Source organism: Aythya ferina (genome assembly GCF_964211825.1).
Source record: "Aythya ferina genome assembly, chromosome: 25".
In the NCBI taxonomy this organism is placed as follows: Eukaryota; Metazoa; Chordata; class Aves; order Anseriformes; family Anatidae; genus Aythya; species Aythya ferina.
Genome location: NC_140323.1, coordinates 5269019 through 5286812, shown reverse-complemented (window position 1 = coordinate 5286812; position 17794 = coordinate 5269019). Strand labels below are relative to the sequence as shown.

The 17794-nt window shown below is 52.8% G+C and overlaps 1 protein-coding gene and 1 long non-coding RNA gene across 8 annotated transcripts in view; one reads left to right on the top strand and one right to left on the bottom strand.

Annotated features, from left to right (window-relative positions):
- The window catches only part of ILRUN (inflammation and lipid regulator with UBA-like and NBR1-like domains), a 31090-nt gene extending 13722 nt beyond the window's left edge, over window positions 1–17368 (bottom strand). For 2 of the 6 annotated variants that reach the window (XM_084498008.1, XM_084498004.1), the window contains exons 1-3: window positions 5571–6442; window positions 3782–3936; window positions 38–235 (exon numbers count right to left, since the gene is read on the bottom strand). In XM_084498008.1, coding sequence (XP_084354134.1) covers window positions 38–235; window positions 3782–3936; window positions 5571–5626 — 409 coding nt within the window. In that variant the 5' untranslated portion in view covers window positions 5627–6442. Of the gene's footprint in view, window positions 1–37; window positions 236–3781; window positions 3937–5570; window positions 6443–13936; window positions 14152–16980 lie in introns of those variants that run through there. The other 4 variants (XM_084498005.1, XM_084498003.1, XM_084498007.1 and 1 more) reach the window with 4 other exon arrangements.
- Window positions 8984–11651, top strand: LOC311423677. 2 transcript variants are annotated; one of them, XR_014685777.1, is made up of 3 exons: window positions 8984–9516; window positions 9854–10435; window positions 10615–11651. It is a non-coding gene; the product is annotated as an uncharacterized lncRNA (long non-coding RNA). The 2 variants fall into 2 exon arrangements; XR_014685776.1 differs by lacking the exon at window positions 9854–10435.
- Window positions 17369–17794: the final 426 nt, after the last annotated feature.

Here is a 17794-nt window from a genome sequence, read left to right as displayed (position 1 = left end):
AAGAAGAGCTTGAAGTGCCAGAAAAGGGATCGCTCACCTCCGTAATAGAGTCCTGTGGCAGTGCACATTCGCCACTGTCCCTGATACATTCCTGCTGTGCTGGGGCTGCACATCTGAACACTGACATCTGCAATCTCCTGGGGCTCCAGGGACCTGACCATCACCATGTTTACGTGGCCGAACTGGTCTCCCCCAACATACTTCAGGCAAACCCCTGGGGGCCAGGCCTCCGTCCCTGGGATCAAGCAGAAGAAAAAATTAGTGATGATGCACCAGGAAAAGTCATACGTGTTTGTATGAGACTGGATAAAACACACTCATCAAAACAGTTGTGCAATTGTTCAACAGTCAAAGGAATACCAAGATACACGCAGCATTGTCAGCAACTGACAGAGGAGAACACAGTTTTCAGACAAGGCATAACCGGTCCACTTTGTGACCAGCAGGAAAACCCGTATTTCTTTTGAAATAATCTCTAGCTCTTCACACAGCAAGAATCTCAAAGTCTGTGTAACAGCTGAAAAGGCAAAAAAATCAACAGAACTGAAATTCACATGTGTTTTTCAAATGCCATAGCCAAAGAGGTCAGACCTAGTTTTACTTCTCCTCATTTCTGCCTCACTACATGCAGCTCCTGAGCCTTGCAGTGTCAAAACACGTGTTATTAACCCAAAGCGCTGGAAACCTTTTTTTTCAGATAAGAATTCCCTTTTCAGTCCGTTAGTCTCAAGAGGAACAAAAACTTCAAATTACAACTGAAGAGCTGGTACTGCTTTCTAAACGGATTTATTCCCCTTCCTGCACCAACCCTTCTCTCAGCCTTGCGCAATGGTGGAGAGGACTGTGAACACGATTTCTTTGTGGAGATCAATGTTTAGACTGCAGACACTGGGCCTGACCGTGCGACCTGGCAATCTGCAGAGATACAGAGAACAGTCACTGCATGCAAACACAGCCATCTCCGCCAAAGATAACAAGTTCTGGGGCAGACAAAAAGTAACGTGCTTCCAAGACTCACAAAAAAAAATCAGCTTAGAATTGGCTTTTGCTTCTCCTCCAGTAATGTGGCGGGCCTGAGCCAATGACTTTGAGAATACCTTCTGCTTGGCTGAGGCTGAAGGGAACAGCCAAGGGAAGCCTGATGCACCAAGAAGCTTGGAAGCACTCGAGGCGAGAACGGTGGCTGCTGATCTGACCTCAGGCTACCTCGAGGAGCATCCCCTGCAGCAGCTCGCCTGCTAATTCAATCCCTGCGGATGCCTCGGTGAAGACATGGCAGGGACTGGTTTTCTACTCAAGTCCTCATTCGTGGACCTCTCCATCTCACAGGGAGATCATGACATGAACAAAGAACACCGGACATTCAGTCAGGGACATACTGCTCCGGCTGGAAACGCTGCTGAGATCGGGAGGTCTTTGAAAGAGGAGCCAAGCGACGAGCTGACCTCAGGCTGCTGTGGGGGAGCTGACCACGAAGCCTCATCTGAAAAGGCTGGCAGCCCAGCAACAGGGTTTAGTTTAAATAATTGATGTGATTTTTATCAGGTTTAATGGCTTTAGGCTTGCAAGGTGCCTAGAATGCTGCAACTGATAAGCCCCATAAAATGAAATGATGATTATGTCATTCTATTTCGGTACACTCATCTCACGGGAGATGATAAATTGTAGTAACTGTCCTGCAGAGCCAGCAGCAGCTGGGGGTAGAGTGGGAAGAGGAAATAAGTCTTAAATCCTGCTGCTCTTTCAGCTCTGCTCTCACCACACAAACTGATCTTTTGGCCAAGCACCGTCCTGGAAGGTATCAGAGCAGGGTATTAGTTTTTAATAACACACAATAACCTGGCTGAACCCAGCTTTACTGCTTAAAACCGACAATCTCCCAGAGCCCTGCTTGTCACACATGTCAGCCACCAAGCACCTCCGTGACACATGCCTCAGGTATTTCTTGTTCTAGGACCACGCTCATTTGATCAAGGGTTCCTGTAGAGTTGTTAAAAACCTTGGCTTTACTTCAGTTATCTACCAAACAAGCAGATATTATCTGGAAACACTACAGTCCTTTGATATTATATCTTAATTAAACCTTAAAATAGTTATAAAATGCTGTGGTTCTGCTTAAACTTCAGTCATAACACAGTACGTGAAGGCATATTTAACTAAAACATGCCCCAACAGCATGATTTTAACAAGAGTTGGCCTCCAGCACCAGTATTAGAGCACAGATGTACTTCTTAAGAAGTCAGGCTTTAACCCACACAGAAGCCAAAACAAATTTTGGCCTTGCCAGGAGCTCAGGAGTCAAGATTAACTGTAACTACCCTTCCTCATTTCAGCAGGCCCAGGGATTTCAGAAGGTCAAACGTACCAAGAACAATGAAACACTGCTTAAACGAGGATGTTAAATTAGGGCTGGATTTACATGCAGGAAAGAATGCATCAGGAAGGATCTGAAAGGAGCCAGAAAGGGGGTGTAGTCATAGCACACGCAAATACCAGGAGTGGAGAAACTAGATCCATCAAACCTACTACATTCATAAGATTTGAGACAGTTATTAAAAAAATGCCAATTTTGAACATTACAGGAGTTTAAGCAAGCTATAGTACAACGGCATAAGTGAAACAGAAAAAAGTAAATGGAAATAATTAAGGCCTTTCTCTAGAATATAGTGTTTATATGTTACTGTCCTTACCTCCGGTATCCTGATGAAATACTTAGATTTTTACTAGTGTTTTAGTCTTTGTTGTACTTCGATATTTAGCACAAATGTGTACAGCACTCAAGCACTGCAGCTATTTACCAGTAAAAGCACTAACGTAGCTGTACATTACTCATGATGATTCATGGCATTATACCTCGTTGTGCTATCATGCTTCTTCACAGAAGTACAAGCAGGTCAATTAAATTCAGGCACAGGTTAAACATCAATGCAACATCCTGTCATTGCAACAGTCAAAGGCAAGGTATTCCCCTTTGCATCCTTGGATCTCATTTCTCTCTGACTACATCCCAACAGATTAAGCAGTGGGAATGCATTCTGCCTGGTCTCACTTCCTGGATTTCGGTCCCTGCTTTGACTTATCTCACCCTGGAATGTGGCATCGCCAGCCCTGCATCCTCCTAACGCATGAAAAAGCAATTCGGACAAAAGGGTACTAAAAAGTAAAAGGTACCTGCCACGTTCCCCTTGCACAGCCACCTCTTCTCAGGTTAGATCTCTGCCTCCACAGAGAACACATTTCTACCAAGAGCCCAACCAAGTGACAGTGACAATCAGAAACAAGGGGGCAAAGCAGTGTAGTGGTACTATATGCAGGCTGGTCATGAGCTAAAAGGCTTTGGGACTTAACGGGATCTCTTCACCAGCTCAAGAACATGTTCCATTTGTTTAAGTGATCATAAACAAAGACTTGCTAAGGATTCTTAATCTACTCTCAGATTTAACTACTGCCAGCAACAAAATGAAAACAAACACGTATTTCGTTTTCTATTTACCTGCCTCTTCCTACAGCAGTTCCCTAGAGCTTTTGCTTACGTGGTGGCAGGAAGAACAGGACTGGGGCACCACCGAGCTGCACACTGAGCCACGCGTTTGTGCTGACATGAGAAGGGATACGCACAGGTACTGGAGGTACCTCCTCCAGTAACGGGGTGGCTCTGGTCTGAGTGAGGTGCGCACAGACCTCCTGCCTTGAGCTGCAGCTCCTCCATGAGATCTGCCACCGTGTCACCTCATCCCCTAATACACGTGACATGGGCTTTGCTGCAGTCCGAGGGACTTACCTGTGTTCTGTATCCTCCATGTTTTTGTAAACTGGGTGTCAGGAGGGATGGACTCTCCTTCCCCGATGGTGACATCTTCAACAAAGGACATGGAGGGTACGTTGATATTTGGGCTCTCAAAGTCATAATAGGCTCCGATGGCGGCTTGTAGGTTCCTAGAAAGCAAAAAGCAGATTACAGCCTTAAGTACACGGGTGAGCCGGGTCCTCTTGAGAGGTCCACGTGGGTCAGCCTAAACAGTAAAAATATTATCCCGATTAGATGAACTCTGCCGCTCACATTTTCCTAAACCCTCCATCTTTATCATACACGGATTCTGCAAGATAACGGAGCTCAAAACATAGCTTTTTACCTTCTATAGACACTACTTTAGATCACTTTGCTGCTTCTTGTTTTCACTGGAAACCCCGGAACTCAGCCTTTTAGGGCTCCACCCTATGGGACTCGACAACAACTTGGAGGGACAGTGGGTGAGTGCTGGGCAGCGGTGTGTGGACAGCTCTTTATACCTGCCTCGTTTCTGTAGCTAATTTCAAGAGAACTCAACTTCGTTTTATGTTGGCACAAAAGATTCAGAGGAGCGTAAGATGAGCAAAACACCAAGCACACTGCTGATAACTCTGAAGGCTAAAGGGCACCAGCAACTACGGACAATAACTCAAGCCCTGCTGCTTGTGAAACGCAGTCGTGTGAGCCACGAGCACTCCCTGACTACTTATTAATCATCAGGTGCCTGCTCAGCTCTGGATCGTCACAGCTCAGAGGAACTTACAAACCGTCCAGGACGAACAAACATTCGTACTGATCCCAAACAAGTGGCAGTGGAAGGCTGTGATATATTACGGACACGCAGAAAGCCACAAGTGCTATTGATTCATGGTCACGGCGTAGCTGGAAACTCGTAGGGTAATTAATTTGAAAAGAGGAGCAGTCAAACAGGAAGAGGATTCATGAGGCTGAGCTGCCATTCCACGATATACTATTATGTTATTATGTAAGTGTTGTGGCAAATCATGTAATTCCTCTGTTTACGCATGGCTGCGGGGTTGTGGCCCTCATTTACATGCGGTGAGTAGGTGCTGTGAGAATGGGGATGAGCAAAATCGCACCGAAAGCACCGGGCATAACAGCTGCTTTGTGATCACACAGAGCTATTTTGCTTTTTTAAGCAAGACAAAAACAAATCAAGAACCAGGAATCGCCACCTAGAGCAGAAACCCTACAGAAGGGTGGTCAGAAGCTGTGTGGCGCGGTGATTTATGTAGGGTAAGCATTGTTTGGTGGAGTGTCAGGTGTCCAACCCCCAGCCAGAAAGCCAAGGTGAAAGCGGGAGAAACATTTGCAGCATGACCCTGAGAAAGAGCAAACAGAGGGCTCCGGGGGCTGCTTGCCAGCTGGAAAGGGACTCGAAACAGTGAGCAAAGGAACTGCCTCCTGCTCGAGACCTACAGCGCTCGAGGGAAAAAAGAAAATCTGACATTGTGTAAAACCAAAACCACCTGGGAGAGAAGCGGCACTGACTGCTTATACACAGGACCCCAAAGCAGCAGCTAACGGCACCAGAGCTTGGGTCAGAGGGGGACAATCAGATCTGAGAGCCACCCACACCGGGGGACACCTGAACAACAGATGCACCAGTCCCCGGAGCCACCAGAAGACGATGCCACTGCCAGCTGACATCCTGACATCTCCCACAGCTCAGCCAAGGCACGAGGTGGCCCCGGAGGGGCGCTCTGCCCGGCGCAGCAAACCCTCCAACCCCACACCAGAGCTTTTGCTGCTAACACACCGACAGGGCTGGGCACCACGGGGCAACAGACCAGCCTCCCGGCAGGACTCCCACATTTCGAGCGCTGAATTTCGGACCAGAAGCCATTATTCAGCTCGAGACGTTTTCCACTTCGGAGCGTCGGGGCTATATTTAATACAGGCAGCTCGGGTGAATGCTGCAGGAAGGGTGCGTGTCACGTTCGCCAATAACCGGAGACAAACGCTCGGCTTTACGTCAGCAGCCGCCTGTTGCTTATACACGGCACGAGATTTACATAACTTGCAGCAGGGCCGTGCCAAGAGCCTCCTGCTCGCCCAACCAGCTAACACCACGAGCTGCAGCTCGGTTTTCACGACAATTTCCTCCAGTGTTACAGCGATCCGAGGCAAAAGGCTTTGTGAGAGCTACAAAAGACAGCGACGCAGCTCTTTCTCCTCCTAATCCACTGCTACACAAACCCATTTTCAGACGTCCGGCACCGTCCTTGCGTGCTACGACTCTGGGATCGGGAGTAACAACATTTTATTGGCATTAAGAAAGAGAAAACAGCAGTTCCACGGGGGAGATTTCTTCTGTAATTCTCTGCAAGGCAGCCTGCGCTGTTTTGTTTGCTTGGCTGTAAACCCGCTCCGAAAGGTAGTGGGCTATTTGTGCACACAGGCTGCCTGCCAGCTCCCTTCCCCTCCCTGGGTCATATTTCATTGCTTGCTTTGCCATTGGGAAACGGCTCCAGCCCTCCGCAGCCTTTAGTTAAAAACTAACCGAAGAAAAGCACGTGGCAAACAAACAGATTCGCCACCTTTCTGCCATCGGGCACCCCAAAGCCACCCTCCTGCCCCCATCCCAGTCACCGCCGCAGGTTTTGGTCGGGGTCAGCACCCGCGCGTGCTTTGATGCCCCCCCCGGCCTTCCCCCTGGAGAATTAAAAGGAAGCTTCCAGAAACCAAAGAGAAATTGAAAGTAGCAAGAGCCAAAGTCAGGATGACAAAGCAAATCTGCCCCACGCTGTCCTTTGACACAGCCGACCCGAGGAGATAGGTGCCGTGCGGCTGCAGAGATCCCCGCGGCGCTCACACTGCGGGCACAGCGAGCAGCACAGCCCCGCTGCCTTCGTCTGGGCTCTTCCCAAGGGATGCTGCCCCTCGCTCCCTGTCCCCAGGCAGGGCTGGGTGTGGGTGTGAAGGCAGCCCCCTGCTCAGGGTGGCAGCTGTCACCTGCAGAGGGTCGCAGCAAGCTGCAGCGCGGTGATTTGCACCTCAGGGACCGAGCACAAGTGCCCCCTCTGCCTCCTTCCTTCCACTGAATGCAGCAGATGTTAATCAGGAAAGGCGAGCACCTTTCCTTATTCCTGTATCACCCTTAAATTCGCCTGTGTGCATCCACTGCTGTTATTACTGTGTCTTTACCCTCGTGCCCAGACACGTGGGGACAGGAACGTGGAGCCAAGCCCCCGAGAGGAAGGGGTGAGAGGCAGGGGTGAGAGGCAGGGGTTATCGGCTGCAGGCTTCCCGTGCACACCCGCGCCTACCCCATCTCCCCCCGAGGTGTGCCACCCACCACGCTGCCCCTCCGCATGAGATAAATTCCTATTATAAACCAGACAGCTCCCGAGCTGTAAGATGAGCACGCCAAGCCCTGTGTAATTTACGTGACTGATCTATCCTAATTACAGGGACGGCCGCGCTGCTGCCTCTGTCTCAGGACAGCCCTCCAGGTGCCAGGCGCTCGGTGCCGAAATGAAGCAATTTTTCCCCTTTCAGGGCAGCAGCAGCGCGGAGTTGGGCGCACAGAGCAGGTCCCATGGGATCCGGCCACATGAAGTGTGCCGACCACAGCCACGTCCAACCCCAGTCCAAAAAGGTTTTGGAGAGGGAGGGCAGAAGGCAGCAGATAAGGATTGCAGCTGTGTGTATCAGACCCATTCTAACTGCGGGAATCCCGCTCCTTCCTCCCCAAAGGCATCCCGATTTACCTATCCAGTGTTTTCCCAGCAAACTGCTGCCCCCAGAAGCAGAGAGCGCGTCCCTTTCCAAGTCCATTCCTCTGCTCTGCCGCTTTGTTTCAAGCCTCAGGAGCTAAATTACACCAGCAAAGTTAAAACCTCCTCTGCTAATAGCTCTGGAGATGTCCCTTAACAACTCTTAAGTGTTTGCAAAGAGGTGGTTTATCTTGAGCCATTCTTTCCCTTCCCGGGTTTTTTCCAGACAGCCTTTTGTTATGTTAAACCAATATATTTAGACAGTAATTACTCCCAATTAACTAGGTCACCGTGCAGCACTCACAAATGAAAGAAACTCTTCCCAATCGATTCACAAAGCAGAGGGCTCCTCTGGCAACCCGGCCCCGGTGCACACAAGCAGCAGCACCCGGGTACCTGGACGTGTCTCGGTGGTGGTGTGGTGTTTTAAAATTGAATTCTTGGGTATGAGAATGAAGAAACCGAGGTACTGAGGCTTACTCACCCCTGCCTTCTGCAGAAAGCACATGCACAGCACCTCGTCCTCCTGTTACCAAGAAAAGGCTCAGCTCTTGCCACACATCACCAGCATGCCTCCGTGGGCGTCTTGGGAGGCAACAAGCAGGTCACTGCAGCACACAGGGCAAGGGATGGCAGGAGTGCTGCCAAACACACCCAGAACAGGCAGAGAAAGTGAGCTGGGAGAATCCTGCACCATCCGGTACCTGTAACCTCCTGCACCTCTTCCACTACACGCACGGATTGTATTTTGGTTTTGTTTTCCATCCAGCAGCTTCAAGTTCTGAACTACAGGGGAAAAATCCCTTGCAGCCCGCAGGCTGACTCTCTGAAGGTCGTCACGACTCAGGAATTCCACCCCTAAGTACCACTTTCATCAGAAAGCAACAACTTCATAATTAAAATTTCAACTGTTACGGGAACCTACAAGTTCTCATTTCCCATAAAATTCTTCGATGAATCCAAATGACCACAAGGCAGCCACTCCAGCTCAGAAAGCAGCTGGCAGTTTGTCCCTATCAGCTCTTGCCCTCTCCTACCACCTATTAGGAGCTCACGGTGGGACTCCCAGCAGCGACCCTCCTGAGCTGCCAGGAGAAACAAAGGCAATCAGCGCAGCACCTTTGACTCCAAATCTCATGCAGGATGCAGCCCTTGTATCATACAAGGACAGCGAGCTGAGGACAATGATTAAGTCAAGTAGAAAGCACTCTGACAAATGGACTCTGTCACGGCGTTGTGCAGAGCAGCTGTGCTGAAGCGAGTGCCAGGTTGTGTTTCTCTCCCTCCCAGGGGCTGAGCACAGAAGTGCCCCACGCCTGGTGCCCGAGCGTGGCGCGATCTCAGCACCCACAGGCAGCTCTTGGCACGGGAACCACAGCCCCGGGGTGCTGTCCTCCTGAAAGATACAGTGCAAAAAGCTAAGCAGTGACACGGGGCTAAATACTTACTGCTTTCTGGGCAGCACTCCTTCCGTGACTGAATTCTCGCCCTTCTCAGGTCCTTCCCGCTCCCCAAAGCAATGTGTAGCCGGGCACCCCGGCACCCCACGAGGCAGCCTTTGCTAAAAACAAAGGTGTGCAAGAGAAGTAGTGCAGCAGCTGGGGAACTTCTCCCTCCTGAGTAAAGGAACAGCTCCGCGTGATGCAGGTGGGAGGGACTCAAAATGCCTGAGGAGCACATCCCAGTGAGGCAATCCTCGGCCTGCTCCTTTCGTCTCAGCACCCAACATCCCCTTTGGATCTGATTTCCTCAGTTGCTGGGGAACTGGACTGATAGCACTCCGGGTTAGGCCACCTCGAACAGCTACTTACTGCTCCTGAAGCGGGAGGCACCTCGAAACATTAGCAGAAGCTCAGGGGAGAGACTTGACACCGCAGGGAAGCGCTTCTACCTGGAGCTGAATTCAAACATTTTCAGCGGAGACAACACAGGGCAATTAACTGGAAGGACTCTCAAGACGTTTTGAAGGACTGGAAATTTTAATCAGTGAGTAGCTTTCAATAAACACCGCTCCTGAAAGCCAAATTTGCACATCAGTTACCTTCAGAGCTGACCTCTTACACTAAACACTAGGCTGGGAAACTACCTCGTGAGGCTTTTTTGGTCCTTACAAAAGGACCACAGAGGGAAGCTGAAAGCTTTCAGCTGAACTTACACAGCTTAAGGGAGGGGGGAAAAAGCTGGCTGATTTGAAGCTCAGGCATTTTCTTACATGAAGCCACAGAAAAACAGGTGATTGTTTCAGCTGAGAGCAGCCAGCTCCAAAATACAGGTGGGATGTTCCAAACCTGCAGTGACTGAACGCAATATTGCTCTCATCCAGGGGCAGCAAGTGAGCAGACACTGAAGATGCACTGTTTTCAGGACACCCCACTCCACCAGAAGTCTCTTGAACAGGCTTTTAGAAGCACACAGACAGGTACAAAGGCACCGTGCCCATCACCACGGTCCCAGCTGAGCGCTCACCGCACCCTGCAGTGTCTCAGTGGCAGAACCAAGGCTGCGACGCTGCCGCGAGCCCCAGACCCCAGCAGCTGAACCCTCCTAAAGCAGGCAGCCAGGAGCTCGAAGTCCGAGCTAAAATGTTTTGTGAACGTCCCAGCAGGAGCTGCTCCCTACCTGCTGCCCCTGGACGTGGGCACCAGCCCGTCCCAGCGGGAAGCCAGCGCGCTGCCGGTACGCTGCAGGTTCCCCGAGCACTAATTCCTCAGCACAAACCATGTCACCGATCTATAATTGTCTGCGTTCGAGTAATGGGGGATTAAGCTACAGAAACTGTCTGAGAACAAGTTCAGGCACGCTGGGCAGCCCAGCTGGACTAAAATTACATCGCACCCAGCTCCTGCTTGCAGCTCCACGCCACGCGCACCCATCCCGGGTGGGTCTGCAACGCGGGCACAGCACGGTAACAACGCTCTGCAGTTAACAACGCGATGTATTTTAAGTCTACCTTTCATTCAGATTACTTGTATCAAGTATTTGAGCTTTTCGGGAGAAGAGTTGTGCTTTTTTTAATGCTTTAAATAAAAGCTGTCCAAGAAAACATTTTCCAGCTGATTAATTCTCTCATTTTCTCATTTTTAGTGACATCAGGGGACAGTTGCGCAGAGATCCAACAGTCTACAACAGCTCACACATACTAAGAACACATCCACGATGCTTCGAGCCACCGCAATGAATTAAGCTGTTAAAAACTATTTTCTGCTCCCCAGACAGGGTACGAAGGAGCCTACATAGGCACCGCTGAGCAGCAGCCACGGGACTGCCAGCCTGCCCCGATCCTCCCACCGCCCGCTACCTCCTCCCTACCAGATGCTGGACCCGTTCCGAGTTAACCCAAAGAAGTTTCCAGGGAAGACAAACTTGATTTCAAAGCCTGTTTTGTCCCAGGTTTGTCTCCTCCAGGAACTCAAGGGCTGGAGATTCCCCCCACAGCCTGCCCAGAACCAAAGGAGCATCAACACCGGGCTCGTGATTTGTGAAAGCAGCACCGGGAACGTTGCCCTCAGACTTATGGGGCCGTGGGTAAGCAAAAGGGAAGTTACGGGAGTCCCGAGGACTGAGACAAAGAGCAGACAGACACGGAGAGCAGGGACCCCGACCCCTTCTAAAGCTAAGCACAGACACCACAACTCCCCACTGGCACAGTAAGTTTTTGGTGGCAAATCCAACAATTCTAATAGGAACGGGGAACGAGAGTTTACATTCATTGTTTTGGGGAAAAGAAATCCTACCGCTTGTTTTATATCCTGCCTTCCCTTTGACTTCACAAGTAGAAGAAGAGAGGAAAACTCAGCAAATGCAGCCAGACACAACATCTCTCATCGGATGGAGCTCTCTGATAGCAGCTGATTCGTTTACTGGACATCAGCAGAAACACTGCCTTCAAACAGCAGAGGAAATGAAATTAATTAGTTCGTGCTCCGTTCAAGATCTGCAAATAAAAGCTAGAATGGAGATCTCGATGCCAGCAGCAGATGTTTGCCCCCACAACCGGCGCACAACAAAAACAAACCTGGCAGCACGTTGGGTCTGTAACCAGAAGTGTTTGATCAGCAGTGCTAGAGCTGCTCCTAAATATTTGCATCTAAAAAATGCAATAAAGCAGTGTTTTGATTTGAGAGATCAACTGCATTCTTCGGGGGGTGCTGGTGTTTAATGGAGAGCTGGAATAAACCCACAGGTGTTTTAACACAATCGGCTGCACGCAGCTCTCCACCAGACTAAACGTGCAGCGCCGTACCCAGATCAATAAACTGGCTTTTGGTATCACCTCATGATCAAAGGTTGGCTGGCGCAGGGACAGAGGCAGCTGAGGCCACACGTTCCACCTCAGCATTCATATCCCAGGAGGTAATGCCTAAAAACTTTACGCGTCTGCCTTGGCACGGCCTCACGTCTGCCCTCTGGTTCCCCAGGAGCACAACACAGCTCCTGGAGGGCTGGAGTCGAAGATTTACCAGGGGGTGGCTCTGCACGGTGCACCAGCAAACCCTTCACACACAGCAGGAGAAGGCTGGGAGGTGACGAGCTGCCACGCACCGCTCCCGGCCCTGGTACCACTTTGAGTCCAGGTTCTTCCTGACACAAAATCGGAGATCTACAGAAAAGCAGTCAAAAAAACTGTTAACAGAGGACACCTGAATGCGTTTTGTCTTCTGAACACCTCCAAGGTCTGGAAACGGAGCTCAGGAGCACGAGGGGCTCCTCGTTGTGGGAAAGGCATCATCTGCAGGACACCTGCTGCCTGGGGGTCCCAGTAAACCCGGTGCCCTGGGGACAAACCCCATCTATTTACAAGGCCATTTTAATTTTAAGATCCAATATTCTGCCTTCTCTCCGTGATCAATAAAACTCACACCTAAGTGTTAGATAAATCATCACGATGCCAGAGAAATTCACGTTGCTGATGTGAGAATCGCCGCTGGCGGCTGATCCCCACCTCACCTCAGCTCCTCTCGATCCTACAGAAACACCCTGCCACCGTACAGCAACGCCACGGCGGCTTCCTGGAGTATTTTCAGAGATAAAGTAACCTATAATTATTTTCACGGAAAATTCTCCGGAGTACTGGAGAAACCAGGTCAGAGCTACAAATTCTTCTGAGCATGCTAAAAAAGAAAACCTCCAGAAGAGATCTGACTGCCTCACAAAAAAAGGACCTTAAACACCTTTTTTTTTTTTTCCCCACCATAGATCCAAAAGTCTCAGGTTCACAGCAATAAAGCGCTGTTTTTTGCCTTTTTAAACGCAATGGAAACCATCGTTACCTGACACATTACAATTAAATACCAGTATCACACCTACCAGACGAACAGAAATCAGCTAAGCAAAAGTGAAAAAAGAATGTAAACAAACACGAGACGTAAATTATTGAAATATGCCTGCATTAAATAAATCTTCTGAGGTGGAATCCCCTCAGAGCCACCTGCACTGACACAGGGGCTGAAACCCAGCACCACCACCAGCTGCCCAAACCCAGCTACACAGAACCCAAGGGGCTCACGTCCCCCCCCTGCAACCTCTCCCCCTGAAATTTGGTGCGATTTCCCGTGAATCGAGTTTCCTCTTCCGTGTCCCAGCACGATTTCCCTATCAGCTGGGAAGAGTCTCATGACTTCCAAGCAAGGGGCCTTACAGGAGCGTAACAACAAAAGCAAACAAGAGGCCCATTCTGTGCACAGTTTCCCTGTTTTTTTTTTACATTTCCACTGCTCCTCACAGCTGATGGCCAGTCGGGGCATCTCTAAATTTGCTTTCTAGTGTTTTCTGAATGTGCCCGGGTCCCACCAACCCCTGTTGCCATATCAGAGCCACCGTGTGCAGGGCCCAGATAAGATTTGTTCCCCGCTGACCTAACCAACCCCGAAATTTAAGACATAAATGAACACAAAGGCTTTCCAAAAGGGGTTTGGGACGCAGCAGGGTGAGACTGCGGAGCCTGGACAAGCTCGGACATGTCCCCAGCCAGCGCCTGGAACCGCAGCACCCCCCCAAAAACCCTCCTGGGACCCCCCAAAACACCCAGAGGGGAGGGAGCCACAGCACAGGGACCCATTTGCCGGAGCTGGGTTTGATCCCAGACACCGTGGCAGCAAAACGCCCCGCGACTCGGCTGCGGTTCTGCTCCTGAGGAAGAAATATTTCAGGGCCTCGACATCTTTTGGAGCTTGCTCCTGGTTTTAGGCTAAAAGCTCAACCTCTCGGCCAACCTCTGGACCCTTTAATAACCCCAAAAAAACACAGAGGCCCTGAAGCAGCAGCAGCAGCCCCTGAAGGACTCGAGCAGCAGCAAGCTGAGCTGGAGCAGGTCAGAACCCCCCGTGCAATTCACAGGAGGCCCAACTCGAGGAAAGCGTTTAAATAACAGGGAAAAAGACAACTCCAAGCATTTAACCTGTCTTACCTGAAGATCAAAGACCGGCCTCGGAAGCTCAGGATGTGTGTGTTCCACCTGAAGCACCTCTGCAGTGTCGCTAATAAAAGCGGCTGGCAGCTTCCTGAGCGCTGCCCCGGCCTGCAAAATGCTTGGAAAGCACAGCGAGCAGCTCGGGGTCAGCTGCAGATGCGGACAGACCTGAAGGCGACCCACAGCTCACATTTCTTCACAACCAACAGATTCTTTTGCAAGTTATCCGAAAAAAAAAAAAAAGCTGTTTTAAAACAATTCATCTCTCCCCAGAAGTGGGGATTCATTTTGATACATCACACACAATTCCTAATGACAGCCCTGGAAACATTCGTTCAAAGCACACCCCAGCTCGGCTCGCTCGCTGCGCTATCTCAAAGGCCTAGAACAAGGAAGTAGCTCCAGGTCTGGTGACTGCATCATTATCATCAAAGAGCCGCCTGCTGCACTCGTGAAAAAAGTTCTTAATTAACCCATACGAGTGTATCTGAGGAGCACTCGGGCTGCACCTCTTGGCCCTGCTGCGAGCTCCCTCGCCATTTCCTGCAGCCAGACATCGATCCTGGCGTGGAGAGGGAGGAATCACCTCCCAGGAGAGGAGCCGAACCTTTACCAGCAGGAGAAGCGACTCGGCGGTCTCACCCAGAGGGATTTTTGGCAGGGCAGGGCTGCTGATGGAAGATCCAGGCCCTAATTCCTGGGCAAGGAATCAGGAATCAGCCCCCACACGGCGGCACTGCCTGCCACCACCTCGGGTCGCAGCCTGGAGGTGCACAGCACGACGAAGGGGAGGTGCTGCCAGGAGAGGAAAACGTGGCCGAAGCTTTTTATAACACCAGGGAGCAGGGGCAGAGCGCTCAGCCCGGTATCCCAAGGAGGTGGGAGCTGGAGAACGGGGCAGGAAGACAGCAGGACCGCACGCCGTGGGGTGACAGGCACAGGGGACGGGCGATCCCGCGGGGCAGCACCCGAGCATCCTGGCAAGAACACCCAAAGAGGGCTGGCAGCACCCCCGGCCGTGCCCGGGCTGCTGAAAGGCAAAACCCCGCCGGGCTCCCAGCCCATTTCGGGAGCAATCACACCGCAGCCTGCGCTAATTTTCGCAGAGCGCTGTATGCGTTACCCCACGTTGTCACATTTCCTTTTACACACCCTCCCACCCATCCAACGAGGCTTATAAACACCGAAAAAACACTAAACATTTATTGTGTTCCTAGAGCTTTGGCGCTGAAGTTGTGAAATGAGAGTTCCTTTGATCATTTCAGATTTTTGACTGTGACTAAAAGATAAAAAATAGTTCTAAGATTGTATTTAAGAAACTGATACTGCGAAAGAAACTAAATATTCCTGAAGAAGAGAACTTCTTCAACACACACGAGGAACATCACAGTTACACACAGCCACCTCGCTAGGAACCCCCAGGTCCTTCCCGGGACTCTGCTGAGGTTTCTGCTCTCCCACGGAACATCACAGGGAAAAACCACACACCAAAACCCTCCAGTATCACCCTGCAAAGCAGTACCTACAGCACAGGTACTCTTATTCCTACTATCACCACAACACGAAGGAGGCAGGGAAGCATTTTCTGCTGTGAAACACTTCCCCAACACAAACCCCTGCACACTGAAGAGACTCTTTTGCATTTCTCAGCTCACAACGCACGCGGCATTATTTGCTATTCCCTCACTCCCTCTGCAGCTGCACGTCTGCCATCAGGGCTCACTCCAGGTCCGCAGGAAGAGGGAAGGAAGGAGGTTCCCAAGTTGTCTCATGACTATTGATTAGCTCCACAATTCCCTGGAAGCGTTTTCCCTCCCCCAACTGTTGATATCAAGGCCTTCAACTCGGATTCCAAGCTTCGAACCCGAGGCTCCTGGACTTGATGGAAGATCGTTAAAAAAAACTAAGGGCAGTTTAGGTAACTTTTGTTGTGTCTGGAGCACGGCACTCATCCCTCCTGCACCCACAGCGTGAACACACCGTGAGGGTCAGTGCCCTGCACACCACAGCCGGGACCTTTTAAGGTTGCAGGTGGCAACAAGGAGCAGCAATCCCACACCATCCCTTCCCCCTGCGCCCCCCTAACCCCCCTGCTTTTTATTTCCCACCATCGAATCGCATCTTTCCCACATTTTTTCCTCGACTTGCAGCTTCCCTGACTACCTCTGCTTCTCCTTTTCACCCGGGACAGCGCCGAGGAGCTTTTACAACCTCAAAACACCCCAAAAAGCACAGTTTTTGAAGGCTTGCCCAGCTGACGAGCGGACGCTGCACCTTCACCCAACACCCAGGCAACTTCCCCGCGGAGGCTGAGCCTTTCTGCCCCGCTCTCCCCCCTCCTGCAGACCCCACGGCTGGGCCCTGCCCGTGCCGAGGTCGCTCGCCCTCCGTCCCCGCGGCGGAGCGGTGCCAGGAGCTGGTCACTGGTTAACAGCCCGCAGCCCTTTGACCCAGGGGCTGCCAACGCCACCAGCACCGGGGGGGAGGCCGAAAACCGAGCCCCAAGCTTGGAGAAATCCCCCCGGGGGGCTCCCTGCCCGCCTGCCCCCACCCCAGGGCCTCCACCAGGCACCGGCCTCCCTCTGTGGGGCAGGGGCCGGGCAGGACACCCCCTCGGAGGGGGCTCGGGGCAGCCTCCCCCAGCCCTCCTGTGGCCTCCCCGGGCCTCCTCCAGGCCCCTGTGGCCTCCCCTGGGGCCCAACGCCCCCTTGGGCAGCTCGGGGCAGCCTCCCCCGCTCCCTTTGCGGCCTCCCCTTGCCCTGCGGCCTCCCCCAGCCCTCCTCCAGCCTCTCCCTGTCGCCCTGTGGCCTCCCCCAGCCCCCCAGCCTCCCCTCAGCCTCCCCCAGCCCCTAAGGCCTCCTCGGGTCCCTCTCCAGGCCCTGTGGCCTCCCCCGACCCCGCAGCCTCTCCTCAGCCTCCCCTCGAGCCCGGCGGCCTCCCCATGGCCTCCACGGGCCTCCCCCAACCCCACAGCCTCCCCACGGCCTTCCCCGACCCCACAGCCTCCCCCCAACCCCTCAGCCTCCCCCCCCCGTCCTCACCAGTTGGTCATGTCGAGGAAGAAGGCGCAGCCGGCGGGGCTGAGCTGGAAGCCGAGCAGGCGCTGGAACTCGCCGATCAGCACGTCCTTGTCGGTGGTGCCCAGGCAGCTGAACTTCTGCATCAGCTCCGCGTCCAGGTCCACGTCCATGCCCTCCATGGCTCCTCCGCCGACCACCACCACCCCCCCGGGGCTGCTGCCGCCGCCGCTGCTGCCGCTGCCGCCCCCCCCGGCTGCCGGGGCCGCTCCCGGGGCCGCCGCCGCCGCCGCTCAGCGCCGCATGGGGGCGATGGGGGGGGGAGGTGAGGGTGTGGGGGGGGGGAGGTGAGGGCACGGCGGGGGGCGGGCGGGCGGCAGGGGAGGGGGCGCGGGCGTCGGGCGTGGGCACTGCGCATGCGCCGCCCCGCCCCGCGCGCCTTGTGACGCCGCGGCGCGGCGGCCGAGCTGGGGGAGGGGCTAGAGCGCGCGGAAAGAGGGCGTTTAGCTCCGCGCGGCGCGCGCGCCGCGTGACGTCGACCCCCCACGCCGGCGAATGGGAGGCGAGGGATTTGCATGCGCCCCGCCCTCCTCCCCCCCGCCGCGCGCGCGCTGCCATATATGGGAGGCGGCGCGGGGAGGAGAGCGAGAGTGTTTGTGGATGCGGGAGCGGTCACGTGACGGGAGGCGCTGGGGCGTGGCGAGGCGCAAGGGCTGCCGGGATGGCGACGGGTTGGGGGGGGGGGCAGGGGCCTCGCGGCCTGGAATTTTCCTCAAATCGTCGTTTTTCGCCTCAATTCCGCTCCTCGCTGCGGGTCGGGCGGTCCTGGGCCTCAGCA